The 19,046-nt window shown below is 39.5% G+C and overlaps 1 protein-coding gene across 6 annotated transcripts in view; it reads left to right on the top strand.

Annotated features, from left to right (window-relative positions):
• Positions 1–19,046, top strand: part of bcorl1 (BCL6 corepressor-like 1) — a 220,225-nt gene that overhangs the window by 138,798 nt on the left and 62,381 nt on the right. For all 6 annotated transcript variants that reach the window (XM_063060734.1, XM_063060733.1, XM_063060735.1 and 3 more), the window contains 2 exons: positions 751–3,441; positions 15,844–16,006. In XM_063060734.1, coding sequence (XP_062916804.1) covers positions 751–3,441; positions 15,844–16,006 — 2,854 coding nt within the window. The remainder of the gene's footprint in view (positions 1–750; positions 3,442–15,843; positions 16,007–19,046) is intronic.

Genomic DNA, 19,046 nt, shown 5'->3' with positions numbered 1-19,046 from the left:
AGAGATGCATTTCATAGCTGAGGTCTGTTTGGAGAAGTCTTCGTAATTTTCATAACACTCCATTACGAAGACATGGACCGACTATTAAAAAGTGGCTCGAATATTCCTCTGGACAGCCTAGGAATCATTGGACCTCCTCTTGCAGAGAGTTTCCTCCCTAATCAATATCTGGGAGATGTATCAGGCCCCATTCTTCGTCCCTTACTCTTGAAGACATTCTTATTGTAGTTTATACTTCTTAAAATATTGCATCTTCCTGTTAGCTAGCTGGCAAAACCTTCTAAGTTCAAGCAGAAATTTGACTTCATGTTGGTGTAGTTTGGAGTTATAACGTTCCTAGGCCTTGTGTGAGAGTTATTACAAAGACTTTAATAGTTTCTGAGGTATCTGGCCACACAAAATTAATTCTGTTCAAACACTATTGTGTTTTAAGGACATTTATGGAAAGGTCAGTAAATGTGTGAACTTGGCAGTGAAGTATTCAATGGGTATTGAAGTGCACCTAAATCATGCAGTTTAGAAGCATTGGTGCCTTTTGGAGTATGAAAATAAGCCTTAAAAAGCACAAACTATAAATGATATTATGAGTCTCAATGAGGCTTTTTTTTACCTATCAGACTTCAAACTCATTCTTAATTAAATCATGAATTAAAGTATTAATTAAAAAACCCAGTAGTAATATAAGGTAGTGCTAGTTTTAATGACAAAAATAGTCTTATTTAAATTTCTGTTGATTGCCATATCTTTTAGGTGGTGACTGAACGAATGAGCAATGGTGTCCAACAAGTCGAGGGGCATGAAAGTAACTTGTTGCAGGAGGGACTTCAAAATTGCAAGGATAATGACTCTGAAAGATCTGTTCCAAAAGAAGAGGAGGTCGCCCTCATGACCACTTCAGATGCCCAATTAAAGACTGACAGAATTGCCAATGTGGAAAATAAATTGGTACATGGGGAAATGCCAGAAAATGGAGATAACAAAATGAAAAATTTGGAGATTGTGGGTATGAATCGGAAAGCACAACAACCTCAGTCAAAAACCACTTGCACTCAGGATAATGCTGGGGAACCAGGAAAGACTGTAAAAGAAAAGTTGACTCCCGGGAGTGAAGCTTCATATAAAGGGGTTCCCTGGAACGATCCACAATTAGACAGTGCTACATCAGGGAGTCACTGCCCTTTTAATGCACTGAGTTCATTAAACTTATACAAACCTTGCTTATCAGCATCTCAGAATTTACACAAAGTGGGTCAACCTTATTTTTCACCAATGTTTAATCAGGGTCCACATTTGATGTACTTACCAGCACCAAGCTTAAGCCATCCTCATGTTGCACTTTCCCTCTCAACAACTTTAGGTGTTACAGGGGTGCAGACTGTAGCATCATTTTCGCAAAGTAAAGCTGGTAGCTCTAATCTAGCACCCATTCGGCATTCATATTCTCATCCCTTGACTTTCAGCAGACCCTTGACTTCAGACCCTAAAGCCAAACATTCTGCTGATCATTCTCAGTCCCTTCTTGTGAAAACAAAAGCCCATTTGGAACCACCTCAGAAGCGACAGTTTTTAATTTCCCCATCTCATCCATCATCACCATCTTCCCACATCTTTTTCAACCTGAGCAATGAATTACCTTTATCAAGGAAGAATTCAAACAATCAGTTACCCAAAATTACTGCTTGCAGCCCCAGTCATCAACCTTCACTTGAGCTCTCAGAAAGCTCACAACCTCCATTCATGGTATTCAGATCTCCACCTCAACTTGAGAAGCAGATATATCCAGAGGGATCCCATGATCTGCCTCTTGATTTGTCAGCAAAATCAAGCTGTTATGGTATAGGGGTTAAGCAGAATTCATTACCTGAGCTGAGGAAAACACCACCAATGCCGGTGTTAACTCCTGTCAAAGGGGATAGGTCATTTTCTCTGTTGCACTCTAAAGGTGATGGCATTTCCCCACGAATACCTCAAAGTGGCTACAATACCAGCAGTATTAAAGGAAGCATTGGACTGACATCCTCGCTTATGGTGTTTCCTGATACTATAAGAAATGGGGCTACTCTGCAAAAGAAACCAGTTGCTCCTTTAACATTTCAGCCATCGAATCCAACTGTGTCATGGGTGAAAAGTTCCAGTAGTTCGATGAACCGAAATCCACGGACTTTTGTCGGCGTGGCTAATGCTATACCTGCATCCATGTTACAGATTGTTAATGGAGATCCTAAAAGTGCTGCTAAGCAAGAACCAATTTCTATTGTTTACCAAGGAGACAGCCAGTTGGCACTTCCCAATGGCAACAAAAATGGGGAGCCCAAAAATGATGTGCATGAAGATCACGTTGTAAAGGAAAATAATAATAATTCACACAACTCTTTTGTATCTTCCTCTAGTGAAATAGCATCGTTTCCTTCTCCATTCCTCATCGGAGGCAGCATTCCCATTAACCGCCTATCATTTGGTAGGGATAAAACTCTGTTTCATCATTCACCGTTATTATCAAATGGCAGCTGTCCTGCACCACAACTGTCACTAGCTCAAGGAATTCCTTATGGTGTGTCATCTTCCAGAGGAGAATATACTTTGTTTCAAAGCCCACATCATTTAGGGGCTGTGTGGACTCCTCCTAAAATGCATGCAGAGAAGATGAAGGAAAACCAGCTACAGACAATGGGGTCACCATTGTCCAACTTGGAGTCAATTGTTCAGAACACAGCTTTAGAGCTGTTTGCAGTTGAAAATAAAAAGGAGTGCCCTAAATCATTCAACCCAAATGCAATAAGTAAGGAAGGAATTCCTTCCAAAGATGTGAACCAGCCAGCCCCCAATTGTGCAAATATAGTTGACTTAAGCCATTTATCTTTTGAAAACCAAAATAAAAATAGTCAGAAAGATCGACAGAATTCAGTTTCTACAGTCAAGATGGACAAAATGGGTAAAATTAATAAAGGAGTTGCCAATGAAAGTTGTAAGACTTCAACAGGTCGTGTGGGTGATGATGAAAAAGTTCATAATAAAGAACTAGAAATCCAAGGATTAATTACTTCTTTGCCGTTAAGCAAACAGCCTTTTGTTAATCAGAGCCATAATCATAAAGATCTTCCTGTTGCAGAATTACAAAGTGACAGGAATTTAGAGGTAGTGGCCATACAGGAGTTAGCAAGTGGAAGTACAACATCCTCCATGTTATCTACAGATACAGATCTATCAATGACTAAAGGTATGTGTAGTGAAAAAGAACTTTGTACTGCTGGACCAGTCAAACGTACTGTTACCAAAGAAAAGGATGGTTCAGTGATGAATCCAGTTTCTAAATGCAAAGGACCTATTTCAGTTAGGTGCAGTGCAAACCCATCTAACTGTGTGGGAGAGAAGTTCAAATGCACTAAGAAGGAAGATATTGTGAGTTCCAACAGGTTAAATCGAGAAGAGCGGACCATTCAGGTAAATTATAAATTTTAACATTTTTCCTTTACAGTTAGGATCCTTTACAGTTAAGTACTATAATGTTGAATAAGCAATGTCAATCAAAAGTGTGTGATCTATTTCTGTTTTCTCTGAAGAATTTTTATGATTAGTGATGCATAAAAATACACTTCAAGTGATTTTAAAAGAAAAATATCAGCTCATGAAACAATTTTTTGCAGTGTATGTAATATATCTATCTACTTATTGGATGGCAAGTCATTTTCAGACATGTAGAATGATTTGGGACTTTAAAATCAACAAAACAACCAACAAATATTAGTGTTCAGCAAATCATGGCTTAAATCCAAAGCTGAACTATATTTAAAATCTTTTTATCTATTTACTCTGTGTTTTAAAAGTGAATGCTACAGTAGTACAATATATGATCCTGTGTTACCATTGGGATTTGGGTAAACATGATTATAGTTGTATGGAACTTCCATATTGAGTCCATTGAATAAGGTGTGTGTGCATTGGGTACGTGTTTGTGTGAGAGAGTATTCTGAGGTGAACAATGGAAAGCTGAGGTATGGTGATTGTGATAGCAGTGACTTAAGATGATGAAGTAAGTGTTCTGTATCATACATAACACATGGTTATAAAAGAATGTTAGTTGTTAGTGAAGGTCAGGTGGTAAGATAACTACAGTGTGTATTCGGAGATAAATAAGCCTTTGACGATAATTTTATTGAAATTTCATTATCATGTTGAGGATGGTCAAATTTACTTTATAAAATGTGGTTATAATCAAGATGAGGTGGTAAAATTTTCTATGTTGTCTGTACACTTAAATGTATCGGTAATTGATTGTTACATTTCATTCCTACTCACTATAATATCTGTTAACGTGCAGCTAGAGAGTTTGCTTTGGCAAGATCATATGATTCTTTCAACTTGGAAATTCTATGGGCAAGATCAACTGACATGCTGCTGTTAGTTACAGTAGTTACTACTGTCAAATTCTTTTCATATTGGAAGGTAGGAAATCGGATATAGACAATAGACAAAAGGTGCAGAAGTAGACCATTCGGCCCTTCGAGCCTGCACCGCCATTCTGAGATCATGGCTGATCATCTACTATCAATACCCGGTTCCTGCCTTGTCCCCATAACCCTTGATTCCCCTATCCATAAGATACCTATCTAGCTCCTTCTTGAAAGCATCCAGAGAATTGGCCTCCACTGCCTTCTGAGGCAGCGCGTTCCACACCTCCACAACTCTCTGGGAGAAGAAGTTCCTCCTCAACTCTGTCCTAAATGACCTACCTCTTATTCTTAAACCATGCCCTCTGGTACTGGACTCTCCCAGCATCTGGAACATATTTCCTGCCTCTGTCTTGTCCAATCCCTTAATAATCTTGTATGTCTCAATCAGATGCCCCCTCAATCTCCTTAATTCCAGCATGTACAAGCCCAGTCTCTCTAACCTCTCTGCGTAAGACAGTCCGGACATCCCAGGAATTAACCTAGTGAACCTACGCTGCACCTCCTCCACAGCCAGGATGTCCTTCCTTAACCCTGGAGACCAAAACTGCACACAATACTCCAGGTGTGGTCTCACCAGGGCCCTGTACATATAGATGTCTGTATGCTTATATTCCACAAACCTTGCCCCAGTTTATCAGGGCTCCACTACAGTACTGAGCTCTCCATACAGTTGGAGATCTTGGTGGAATGGTCCTGGCCTGTGTATCAGTTGACAGGATTCTACAATTTAAAAGTATCTGCATGAATCAGAATATCAGACTCAATGGGCCGAATGGCCTAGTTATGCTCTTATGTTTTAAGTCTTATATGATCTGCTGAATGCTGGTGGGTCTTGGTCTCAGTAGAAGTCTAGGAACGGTTGGGATTCTCCTATCTTGGTAAGATCCTAGGAGGGACAATGGTTTCTGACTAAGGGAGATCCCACAAACTGAAGGAGGGTGGGGTCTTCTAAATCAGTGACCCAAATAACTTACAATAAAGATTGCTTCAGTAACCTAGGAACTCAGTGATAAACAAACTCATGGTTTCCATCATAATGGAAGCTTTCACAATTCCAAATATAGCTGAACCTCATGTTTGGCTGGCACGCTTGAGGTTGAGTCTTTCTGATCGTCAAGGATATTTCAGGACATGTCTGGGTATGTGGTGGAAAAGTCTCTATCTGCACAGGCCTCATCAAACAACTAAAGGCCTGTTTCACCTCAAGTGATTGTATCTTGGAGCCTGCCAGAAGGAGTTTACCAATGTTTGGCTTTCCAGTCATTGGAAATCATGTCCTGATCTTGTAGTTTCCATTTTTTAATGACTGATTTTTACCCACTGGGGCATGGGAAGTACAAAAGAACATTGTTTCTTTAAATAATTAATGTTATATGTGAGGTGAGCTTGCATCTTTCCACCGAGAATTTGTGCAAAGTATAGAAATGCAAAGTAGAAGATCAGCTATTTATCAATAGCAAATACTCATTTGCTTTACAAAGGAAAAAACTGCTACATTTGTGATTTTTTTTCTCTGTTTTTGAGCAAGTTTGTCATAGAACTATTTGCATAATTAACAAATAACTTCTTCCGGTTTAAAATGGTGCTACCGAAGATGTGCGACAGCTTATTGCTGGTTTGAAAGGCAGGAGATTCGACTAGTATCTTTTCTGAAGCAAACTGTGGTGAACTATCACCACAGACAGTGGGAAGGCAGGTGCAAGCGAGGCTAGTTCGGGGGATTAGCCGTACTGGGGCATTGTGAGGTGCAATGTGTTTGAGCTGGGGCACAAACGGAGTTGGTATCGCTGCCGAAGATGGAGTGAGTGATTTGGAGAGGGGTCCATGTGGAAGAGTTTCAATGCCCGTCCACCCAACCTGGGTGCAAGGTTGGAACTTTCCAAGCACCAAGCTGATTTAGTGAGATTGTGAATTGCTTTGGGCTGGGCGGCTCAAGTGTACCATGGCCAAGTGTACCGGGGTCAGGATCCTAGAGCGAGGCATTACCTGGTGCTTGGACAATTTAAATACTGGCACAGATAGACTGGAAGCCTGAGTGTCGAGAATGGAGGCGAGAGTCTAGCTGATTTCATTTGCTCTCCTGCAAATGTTTATTCCTTTCTCTGCAGCATCGAGGCAGTGAAATGATCTGGCTGCTGTGCGTTTTTAATCCTCTGATGTGATGAACTGGGACTGAGGGTTGGGCCTACTCCGGCTACTCTGGGAGCGGATCTGTGGACAGTCTGGTTCAGAATGTTGTTGCTTGCTTCTGTTGTTTGCATGATAGGTGTTTTTCTCTCTCTTTCTCTGCGCAGTGGTTTTTGGGTCTTTTTTTCATTTGGATTATTCGGGTTTCTTGCTTTGTGGCTGCCTGTAAGCGGACAAATCTCAAGGTTGTATAACTTTTACATTCTTTGATAATAAATGTACTCTGAATCTTTGAAATAAAAGGGTTGCTTATACAGTTGTTCTAATCCACACAAGGCAAACTTCACTGTCTACTAGCTTTAAAGATCCTTCTTGAAATGATATATTATCCAGGCTTCAAGTATAGTACACAATTGCTCAAGATCTGTCATTAAATTACTAAACTATATAAGACTGTTATAAGAAATGCATGTAATAGTAGAATGGTGTCTGATATTTTATTGGACATTTTTTGTCTAATAACATAAGACTGTTTTACCCATGGTAAGGATCCTTGATACGGACATCTGAACAAAAGACAATGTAGTTAATTTTTCAACAGTAATATTGAGCAATCTTTGTTAAGTTTACTGGACAAGTAATTAAGACTGCTGGACTAATGATTCAGTGATGCATATCTAAAGACTAACATGGGTGCTGGGAATTTACATTTGAGTAATTAAATAATCTGGATTAAATGAAACACTAGACTGAGTAACTTGTGTGGACTTTGCAGAGATCTCCTAACATCCATCTGAAGAATGGTGAATGAGTTTGCAGAGGCATTTCACAGTGTAATTAAGTGACAGCCTGACATGTTCATATTCACAGAATCATATATTTTAGCCAATTTGTCATATTTTTCAATTAAAATCCCTGGGTATGCCTTTTCCACCAGCAGGACATATCCACCAGAGATGGAAGTGCAGTATTAGAAAGCAGGAAATGTAAGGCCGTGTATCCTCAGAGGTTCTAGCCTAGAGTCCATGGACCCCTTGTTTAATGGTATTGGTCCATGGAGGGAAAAAAAGCATTTGGGACCCCTGGCTCTAGATGAATTCTGGATGACTTCAAATCTCAATGCATAAGCATCAATTTAACCATGGGTAAATAAACTCCTGGCTGACTGCCATCATTACCATCCTCTTTCATCTAATTGATCAGTACTACTTAAGATCAGCACTCCTTCAACGATTAGAATAAGCCCTCAAAGTAACAAGATTGTAGAATCTATTCTGACAACTACTGACATAGCTAACAGACAAGATTTGTTGCAGGCGTTTACTGTGTTACCAGCAAAATTGAAACTTGCCTTCAATAATGTTGCTAACATTGTGATATAACTGGAAGGAATGACTGCTCTGCAGTCTTTCAAGAGACAATGTTCTATGGTTAACCTAAGGTCTAAGGTTAGTCTTTGTGCCACTACCTTTGAGCATTGTGAGATAAATTCTGAATAGTTCATACATTTCAAAGCTGGGCCCGTTGCACTTCCTGGATGTCATAAGTATCAGCAGAATGGTATCTCTTCATAATCTGCAATCTCATGTCCTGCACTCATATTTTGTCAAGCTGAAGTTCAACCCTGGACCAGAAAGAAGTGCAGAAATGCATGCGTGGTGGTGTTGTAGTACAGGATTAGAAGAGTTAAATAACAAAAACTTCATGTAATAGGAAGCTATGATCTTATGACCAATGGATCAGAGCATAATTTGGATCATAGGAAACATAGTTTGGCAGTGCCACGTGTGTCTTGAATAGAAGTGGACAGTCAAATGACAACTTAGAGGGTGAAGCTTCAGGGAAAACTTTACCATCAACCATGGTGAAGGCTAATGTGTGAGTTCCAAAAATCAAACAGAAGCACTTTCAACTATCTTAGCCAGAGGTACATAGTGGATAATCCATCCAGGTATCCACCTGAGGTTATAATTTTCAAAGAAGCTAGAGTGCACCCAGTTTGATTCACTTTACTTAATATTTATTGCATATTAGATGGGAGCATTGCATAAACAGATGCTATGGGACTAGATAACATAAGGCTGATTAGCTGTGCCTCTAGCCAAGCTGTTCCACGACAATTATAACAATAGTAGCCACCTGGTGATGCATAGGAGGGTCCCTATGTATCCAAGTCATAAAAAGCTAGTAAAATCCTATCTTGTTAATTATTCCCCAGTTGGTTTGTCTCAGTCATAAACAGTTCTATTCCAGCGATATTCACTCGGTAATATGACATTCACGTACTAATAGCCAGCTCACTAATGGTCATTTTTGGTTTCATCAGGTATATTGGCTCTTGACCCCATTGCAACATTGGTCCAGATTTGGACAATGAAGCAAGGTGAGAGTGATTGTGGACATTGGGGAATCTTACAAAACAGAAGTTAAGGGAAAATCTATCCACAGGTTATGGTACTTTGCAAAAGGGAAGGTGATTTTTGGCAGTTAATCAACCCAATTACTGGAAGTTAATTTCTATCTGGGTTTCTCTGAGTATTGTCTGAGATTCAGCATCTTCTGCACACTGTACTCAGTGTTGAGTTTATTGTTGTATGCACAAGTACATGTTTGAACAGGTGCAATAAAAAACTACTTTGCAGCAACATTGCAGGCTCATAGAATTATATAAGCAGTATTCACAGTAAAGCATAAATTATATGTGATTTTTACAAAAAACATGATATGAAAAAAATAATAGCGTGGTCATAGTGTTGTTAAATTATAGTGTTTAGGGTTTTGACAGATGGTTCTAGAACTGAATGATTGAAGGAAAGTAGCTGTTCTTGAACTTGGTGGTATACCTCCTGCTGATGGTAGCTGATAAGATAGCATGGTCTGGATGATGTGAGTCTATGATCATAGATGCTGCCTTGCTGTGGCAGTGCCTTCTGTAAATATTACCAGTGATGGGAGGGATGTGCTTGTGATATGTTGGGCAGAGTCCACTACTCTCTGTACCTTCTAATGTGCATTCAGATGCTGTAGCAGATCATGATGCAACCTGTCAGGATGCTTACACCAGTACATGGGCAGAGTTTGTTAGAGTGTTCGAGTAACGATCCGAGCCTCCTTAACTTCCTTAGAAAGTAAAGACACGAGTGCGCTTAACTTACAATTGTATCTATGTGCTGGACCTAGCAGTGGTCATGCAATAGGTTATTGCCAGGAAATTTAAAATTGATTATTCTCTCCACCCCTGAACCCTGAGGTAGACTGTCACGTTCGCCCTCCTTCCCCTTTCTGAAGTCAACAATCTGTTCTTTAATGTTGCTGACGTTGAGTGAGATGTTGTTGCAGCACCACCTGTCGTCATCAGCTGTGATTCGTCCAATAACAACAGTGTTGTCGGCAAATTTGAAAATGGAAGCAGAGCTGTGCTTAGCCACGTACTCGTGTGTATAGAATGTAGAACTGAGGGCAAAGCACAAAGCCTTGAGGTGTACCTGTGATAATGATCAGTGTGGAGATGTTGTTATCAATCCTCACTAACTGAAGTCTGCCAGCGAGGAAGACGAGTATCCATTTGCAGAGGGAGATACAGAAACCCATGTCCTGAAGCTTGGAGATGAGCTTGGATAGGAGCTGATGAACAGCAGCCTGACATAGGAGTTACTGTTCAGATGGTCTAGACCAGAGTGAAGACTCAGAGAAATTGCATCTGCTGTTGACCTGTTGTGGCAGTATGCAAATTAAAGAGGGTTGAGCTAGCAGCTTGGCCTTGTATATAACAGACAACATGCTAAAGAATTGGCAAGATTACCGCTGATGCACCACAAAGCATAGAGAGGAATAACAACAAGATGTATTTTTGTAGCAGATCCAAGTTATCTTTGAGGCAGGAGTTGGTTCATTGCATAATTTACCTCTCAGTGTGCTTCAGTACGGCTGACGTGAGCTTTAATAGATAGTAACAGAAGACCAGCATGCTCTTCTTGTGCACCGGTACAAATAGGTGCCTTTCTTGAAACAGGTGGGATTCTCAGACTGCAGAAGAGAGAGGGCAAGTATGTCAGTAAATACTCCAACCAGATGATCTGCGCAGATCTTTTTTAACTTTGCCAGTTATGCCATCTGGACCAGTGATCTGACCCATATGATTGAATGGGGATGTTTGCCAGTTATTGTGTAGTATCCAGTTCTATTTGCAATCCTTAAGGAAAGAAAGAAGCCTTTACCTTTATGTGATAAAACCTAAAATCATTCAGTCAGATAACATTCAGTGCAAAGCAATAACCATCTCTGGCAAGAAACTAAAATAGGGTTAGTCTTAACTTCACCTCAAGCCATCTCCATCATGCTGCCACAGCATTGCTGATTACAGAAGAATCTGAAGGAAACTGAAAATTAAAAATAGATGGAAAAAGAGAGTATATAGGAAGCATAATTGGGGAATTCAAACTTCTCCTATAGGCATAATTGGGAAAATGGTTGTATATGAAGGAGTGGAGCCCATTAAGAACAAAAAAGGGAAATTACATTCTTATGGTTCCAAATGAGTATTTTAGATTTATATTCAACAGGAAAGAAGCTGGAAAGCAAAAGAGAAGAAAGTTGAGATGCTGTATATATTAGAGATTGATTTCATAGAGATATTAAAAAATGGCTGAACTAAATAATCACTAAACCAGATAATCACTAGCACCAGATGAGGTATATCCATGGCAGATGAAGCTCAATGCGAAGAAATGATGGGTGGGACATTTTAATAGGAAGAATGAGCAGAGACAATATAGAATTAATGTTTCTTTTCTAGAAGGTTCGTGGGAACAGAGGGACCAAGGCTATATTTGTACAAATTATGGAACAAGGTAGGACAGGATGTGAAAGTAATTAAATCCACTATACTTATACACACACCAATAAACACTTGTATAACTTCAGTGGAATATTGTGTTCAGTTCTGGTCACCATATTATAGGAAGAGTGAAAGTTTTAAAGACTGTCTAGAAAAGAATTATCAAGATTGTCACTGTGATGAGGGATACAAGGACAGATTAGAGACACTGGTCCTTAGAGAAGAAGAAAACTGACAGGAGATTGGATAGAAATATGATGAGAGATCTAAACAGAGTTGATTGCAAGAGGTTGTTTCCTTTGGTGGAACGATTTGGAATTAGAGGTTACAGATATAAATGAAGTGGAAAGAGAAGTAATGAGCAAACATGAGGAAAATCTTTTTTATTCAATATGTGGTTGGAGACTGCAATGTACTTTTACCATTTCCTTCAAGAAGTGTTTATTAAGAGTGTACATTTTGTGTCAGTCTTCTCTTCCCTTCCATTCTGTATATTCTCTAATATCCTTTTGCGTATAAATATATCAATTAACCTTGAATATTCTCTATCATCAAACATTCACAGCTCCTTGTGATAAAGAAGTATGAAGATTTTCAGCCATCCATAAAAAAATGGCTTATTGACCAATCATTTTCTGAATCTGTAGCTCTTAGTTTACACATTTCAGTGCCTTGGAATCTGTCCTGGCAAGCTCTTTTTTTGCTTTCCTCAAATTCAACAGTGAGCAATTTTTAAAATTTGCTGCTAATAGGCTATGGCTAATTACAAAGAATCCATGTTATTCTATTCTCCTCCAGCAACTAGAAGCTACAGAAAGATGTGATACTGAGGTACCATACCTGAAATCTCTATGTCAAGTATCCAATGACAAATCCAAAAATAATAATAAGTTATGGAAGATTTATTTGCCTCAATGTTATTTATTCCACCATGGTTTTCTGCGTGGTAGGTACTTAATGGAAGTTAGGCTGTTTGCGTTAGACCTACGTTTATTCCTATGCAAACCTAATCAATTCCCTTAAAGAAAATAGTTCCTTCCATTAAGCACCTAACATATTCCAATTAATTGTAACGTTTACAGAGTCTTGTGGTCAATTGGCTCAATATCCATACAGCAAAATTAAAATTTGCAAATGACATCAGCAATATTTTTGTTAATGTTAGGTTAAATACCATACCAAGCAAAATAGATAGATACCAAATCTTTTTATTTCATGGTTACTCACTACAGTTTTGACGAGTAGATCAATAAAGGCCTCTCTTTTCAGAATTGTGATTTCATATTTGCACCTGAAAGTCAGTTACAGAAGTTCTATGCATCAGATCACGTGAGGGAAATTAAGGTAGAGGCTCGGACTCATCAAGGTTCTAATTAAAAATGAACATTGAAGGGGTTTAGCAGTGTAGATGTACTGCTATCATTGATGTATAAGAGCTAGACCCGTGTTGCTGAAGAAGCTCTGTGTGGGCATTGAAGCCATTGTGGGAACTTGTGGACCACTGGTTTCATTCCCATGGCAATGCCATATGAGACTCCATGATGTTTCTGTGAACAGAATAGAAAGTTCAAGCTTCAAGTAATCTCTCATCCAGCCATTAAGAGGGCTGAGTCTACCTTAATAATTGGAAGCCTCCTTGTGTAGAACCACTGAATAAATTCCTGCATTGCTGTGAGTTAATTGTCTACACCTTCTTATAATAGTATTTTTCTTAATCAGTTGGTTTAGATGCAGGGGTTCCCAATCTGGGGTCCACAGATCCCTTGGTTAATAATAAAGGTTCATGGGATAATAAAAGTTGAGAACCCTTGGTTCAGAGTGACAATCAAAGTGGACAAGTGGCTTTACTGTTTATTGCTATGAAAGCAAATATCCTAGCACCTATATTTCAGGGACCTGCGATTTTGTGAAGGATGAATCTGATAACGCATGGCCACTCATTGTTCTGCAAAATTCCTTCGTTGCATGTGAAATTTTTATCTTTCATAAAATGTTTAAAAAATACCTATTAATGTTTAAAGATAAATGTCATTTTCTTTATAGCAATTTTAACAAAATAATAAAAGAAGGTTATTGCATAGTTGTTAAATTAAACTCTAGTGGTTTCCTTCTATGTAGCATCTACAGTTATGCCATTATGTTGATCACTCCTGCTGTGATTGTCGCCTTGCTCTTGGTAAGATTCCTGCTTTTGGCGATATGGAAGGTAGTCATCCGTACAGCCCTTGCCCAAAATGGCCAAGTGCTGTTTTGGACCAGAAGTGATTGACTGTTGATTAGATTTGGTGGCTGTAGGTAAAAAGAGTGTACTATCTTAAGAGACTCTGGTGGCAGGAGAAATGCAGAAAAAGATAAAACATTCTTAATTCTGCATCTGCAGAATTCCTGTTGTTTGCATTAGCATCTGCAGAATTCCTGTTGTTTGCGTTTTTAAAACATTCTTAAGCTGCTTTGAGAGTGTATAAGAATTGAGTCGATAGCAGGTATGGATTTGCTGTAACTCTCTGATTACATTTTATTTAAGGCAGTCCCCAAACCCCAGCCTTCAGCAGTGAGCACGTCCTGCAAAACAATAGTCTGTTTTCTTTTGGCTGCAGTGAGATGTTTCTGTTGCTGCAGGAGAACAGGGCTCTGTTCTCCTAGATACAAGTTTATTTGCTGCTAGTTTACAGTTATCAGAACTGTGATCAGTCTGGGATTCCACAATGACAGAAAGACTTTCAATAGCCTCTCCCTCGCTTTCAAAGAAGCAGAACCTATTCTATTGCCTAACCGTCATTGAAGGCTTGCACAGAAGTGTATAATTTCCATTGTAGACATTCTTTCCTCAGGTCCACATGACCTTGCACATGATGAATTCTTCAGTACTTTTGGTTATACACATTTGATCTGACACACAAGACTATAGTTCAGATTTTTCATGGTGTAACCCACTCCACCATCCCTTATCTTTCTCTCTGATTATTCATTTGATGCCCACAGAGATGTATTGTGTGAACTCACCTAACAAACCAGCACAGCAGATTTTCTTTTCCTCATGCCTGACTGCAGTCCACTTGTGAAAATTTTCAGCCTTCGTGAATTCACATTTCTTTCCTAGGTTATTGTGTTGGTATTTAGTTATAATGTCAAACTTATCATCAAACCAGCTGCTGGCTTATTATTTCCAGACTCTTGCTCCTGTGCATGGACCTCTGTAGAGTTGGTAGAGAGGGTGATACTTTCTGGTAGTTCTGCAGTGATAAGGACTCAAATATATGGCAATGCTTCCTTTATTTTCCCTTTGTGGAGTGTATTGAGCATAGACATGGAATATTCTATACAGACAATTCCAAACGGGAGCAATCATTGTGGAAAAAGGATAAGATGATTGAATTTCACAGAAATTGAGAACTGGTCTGCAGACCCTTATCGGTGAATGTCAAGGTGGAAAGAGTGTCACTATCTGGCCCATGGTGAGTGTGGAGAACAGAGCAAAAAGTCAGTATTTGTGATAAGATAGTAGGAGAGTCGGGGAGTGCACAGACCAAGATCTGGTGTCCAAGTGGTCTTGATGTGCACCCCAAGGTAATAATTGAGTGTTAGGTCTTGCTTTATATGTTTTTGGAGAGGTCATGACAGTCGTCAGTGCACTATTCCATATTTTGTGGGATGCTGCCATTGCATGCACACTGCCAGCTTCTGAGAGGCATATCAAGCTTTTCTAAACAATTGCATCTTTCCCGATGCCTTCTATTGTTCTCTTCCATGAAAAGTCTTAACTCTTCTTCCACCTTTACTTCCCCCCTCATTGTATTTCTGCATAAAACCACTTCAGCATTGATGTCCATGAGTCCCAGCTGAAAAGAAGGCATCAGCAGCTACACATTGTACACTCTTTTGTAAAGTGTATCACTTCTACACTGTTTTGTAGGGTATATCACTTCTCAAGTATGGAAAATATTTTTATGGAAATATTGAAATTTGTGATCTTTTGAGAACTTTTAGACTAAAGTAAGGCCAAGTGCTACTTGGTCTTAGTGCTCCAATTTGGTGAAAAATAAATTTCTAATTCTTGTTCTTTTAAGCCATTCTTAGTTTTTCTAACCATGTGAGAAAATATAATCCTTGATTGAGATGATTTTTCACTGTCATTATGTGAAATGAAAGGTTGAGAAATCAGAGATGAATAGGTGGCAGGATTCTTGGTTAATTCGCTCTGCTACTGAGAGTCACTATTTCAGTAGCCATGTGATCTCTTTCAAGAACTTGAATCATAGATATAATAGAAACTGAATAGAGGAATCTGCTGTTTTAAATGTTGTTCTTTGTTAAATAGTCAAATTGGATTATGTTAAATGAGTTGGAATCATCAATATGCTTGATACAAACTTGCAAAGAAAGTTTAAGTGAAAGGTATTCATGACTTCAGTTGAATATAAATTGCAGGGAAGCAAAAGACGGTCAAGCAGTCTCGAAGTGAGCCAGAGAGTAAATGAAGAAGATGGCTGTTTATCTGAAGGACATGATGGGGAAAGAAGAAGCAGACGGCTGAAGACACCAAAGACTGAATCCCCTTCCAGGACAGCAGTACAAGATAAAGGTCGAACTGGTAAGTAAAGCAACACTGCTTGTATGCTACCTAGTGCACTGAAGTGAGCCTAGGATAAGAACGTGCTGTAGTTAAAACATGAGAGGCCTCCCTGTATTTGTGTTGCCCACAATAGCATTTCCATTCAAACCACTGAGGACCTAATGAGTTGGGTGCTTTTGGCCAGTTACTGAGAAAAATTGGGTAACACACTATTAAGGCAGTCTTTTTTGGTATCTAGGTTTCTGTTGTGTGTTTGGGGTCAAAATTCTCCCATAGAATACAACAAAATTTTAAATAAACTTTGATAGTGATCTAGGAATGAATAGCCATTTTAGAAAATAAACATACACCCTATCCTCGTTATATGTGGGGGATACGTTCCTCGAAGTCCACACATAATGTGAAAACGCATAATGTGAATAATTATTTAAATGGAGAAAATAGGGATGTGTTCTTGAGGGCTTCCTAAATATGTTTTATCTGTAATTTATTCACATTTTCATACCAATACTACACAAAAGCAGTACCACAAGGCAACATTCGTATTATATTTCATCAATTTAAGGTAATATTCAATGTAATAAATCATAGAAAGTTAACATATTAGGGTGTACAGTACTCACCAACAGTGGCAGGTGCGTTTGCTCCGGGAGATGAGTGGTTGTTGTGGTGTCGGGCAGCTTTACATGGATGAGGTGGATGGTTGTGTGTCGTCAGGATCATCAGGGACGGCAAGGGGTGAAGGAAGACTCAGAAAACTCCCAGTACTGCTGGCAGCAGGAGATGACATTGGTTTGAAGAAAGTGGTGAGGATTGTTTGCTTGGCAGCATTTTGTTTTTCAGCATAAATTTGCTTGTAGGGAAGAAGGCTTGACTGTAGGGAATGACTGAAATGCTGACTCCGTTTTAAACTTGGGTCCATGTCCATCGCTATTTGTGTTAAGTGTTCTGCAGCCTTAAAAAATACTGCCAGTTGCTTCAGAGTGGAAGACCTGAGCTCTTTCCAGGATTCATCAATGTTGTTGATGGCATGTCTGATGTTGAAGGACTTCCACCATTCCCTCACCATTGGTAAACTCCCGGGATTTTCAAAATCGTCTGTTGCTTGCAGCATCTGAGAGTCAGTTCACCTTAAAAAATATTCCTTGAATGTGGATATCACACCTTGATCGAGTGGTTGAATCAGTAACGTTGTGTTAGGCGGCAGGAAATGCATTGTTATGTTAGGATGAATGCTGTCCGAATGTTTAGGATGGGCTGGCGCATTGTCAAGCAACAAAAGAACTTTAAAGACAAGATTCTGTTCCTGGCAGTAGTGTTCAGCCTCAACAGCAAAATGATTAGCAAACCAATCTTCAAAGGTTTGACCAGTGACCCATGCTTTCTTGTTAGCTGCCCAGTGGACAGGAAGCATATTCTTACTCAAACCCTTAAGAGCACGGGGGTTTAGTGAACGATAAACTAAGAGAGGCTTCATCTTACAGTCTCCTTCGGCATTGGAACACATAAGCAAAGTCAGTCTGTCCTTTGCTGCCTTGAAACCTGACGCAGTTTTCTCATCCTTACTTATGTAAGTGCGTTTCAGCATATGCTTCCAAAAAAAGCTCGGTCTTGTCTGCATTAAACACCTGCTTTGGTGTGATGCCTAACTCAGCTATCATAGCCCGCAATTGCGCAGGGTAGCATCCCAGAGCTATGTTACCTTCACCTAATGCCACCCTGTTTATAATTTCCAACTTTTTTTCCAAGTGATAAAGCGGTTCGCTGCCACTTGGCTGATGGCCCAGGACTTGACATTGGATGCTTAGGAGGCATAGTTAAATATTTCAAGCACAAAATCACTGCACCGTAGGTAAAAACACAAAAGTTTAAGAGCGCAAGATCTTACATCCACGCGTTGCCAAAACCATTGCGAGATTGGCGGGAGTGAGACTGAGAGGCGTGCGCATGTGACTTGTATTGGCGGGAAAGCAGTGCTCCTCACATAACTGTGAGTTTTGGACGCATATAACGAGAAGTTGGTAGAAATAGGTTCCTCACATAACTGTGAATCCTCATTGTCTGAAGATGTATATAACGAGGATAGGGTGTACTAAATAGAAAATGCCTGGAAGATTTCCTAAAGATCAAAAAGAAATTAAATTATTCTTATCTGTGATTTCAGATAGGACAGTGATGAAGGCATTGTAGTTGACATTAAAAGGTCAGATTTAAGAATCAGAGCAGCCAAAATCCTAGTTCTTACTAGCTAATCATTGTGCCATGCAGTATAGGAATAGAGGCATTGGCCAATCACATCCATGCTGACGTTCAAGTGCCCAACTGTACTAATTCTTTGTTTAACAACACTTGGCCCATAGCCTTCTATGCTTTCATGACTCAAGTGTTTGTATAGGTAATTTATAAGTGTTGTGATAGTACCTGCCTCAACTTAATCCTCACCCTAAACATCTAGCCTTTAGTTTTAAACACTTCAGCTATGGGGAAATGTTTTCCTACTAACCACTCTATGCTTCTCATAATTTTGTGAACTACTATCAGATTTCCCCTTCAGCCTTTCCTGTTCCAAGGAAAACACATCGACGCTGTCCAGTGTCTCCTTGTGATAGAAAATGCACCATTCCGGGCCTCAGCTTGGTGCACCTTCTGAGCACCCTCTCCAGTGCAATTATATCCTTTTAGTGATCAATGTCTTTCAGCTGCAAATTGTTTCAGCAGAACAAAATGTCCTGAATCCAGCCCCCACCAGATCTGAATTTGGTAGCCTCATATCCCAGTCAATCTGCTCCAGATATGGAGGCACAGCCAAGCAAGTCCTTCATACCTGAGATGTCTTGTGAAGCAGAGCAGACTGCTCTCCTCTATCTGGCCTCACAGCCATATGCTTATACATGAATTACAGAAAGATGGTGTACAAGTAAAGCAATTAATTAATTGGAAAAATGGGAAGTGTTGTCTTTATTGGGGAGCAAGCTGAAGAAATCTCGCTACAGTTGTACAAGGATTTGGTGAGACGGTGTCTATTTGTTCAATGAGCCGTATATGCCCATTGAAGTAA

This window comes from Mobula hypostoma, chromosome 10 (genome assembly GCF_963921235.1).
Source record: "Mobula hypostoma chromosome 10, sMobHyp1.1, whole genome shotgun sequence".
NCBI lineage: Eukaryota > Metazoa > Chordata > Chondrichthyes > Myliobatiformes > Myliobatidae > Mobula > Mobula hypostoma.
Note: the sequence above shows the minus strand (reverse complement) of the source record. Positions and strands in the feature narration are given on the sequence as shown.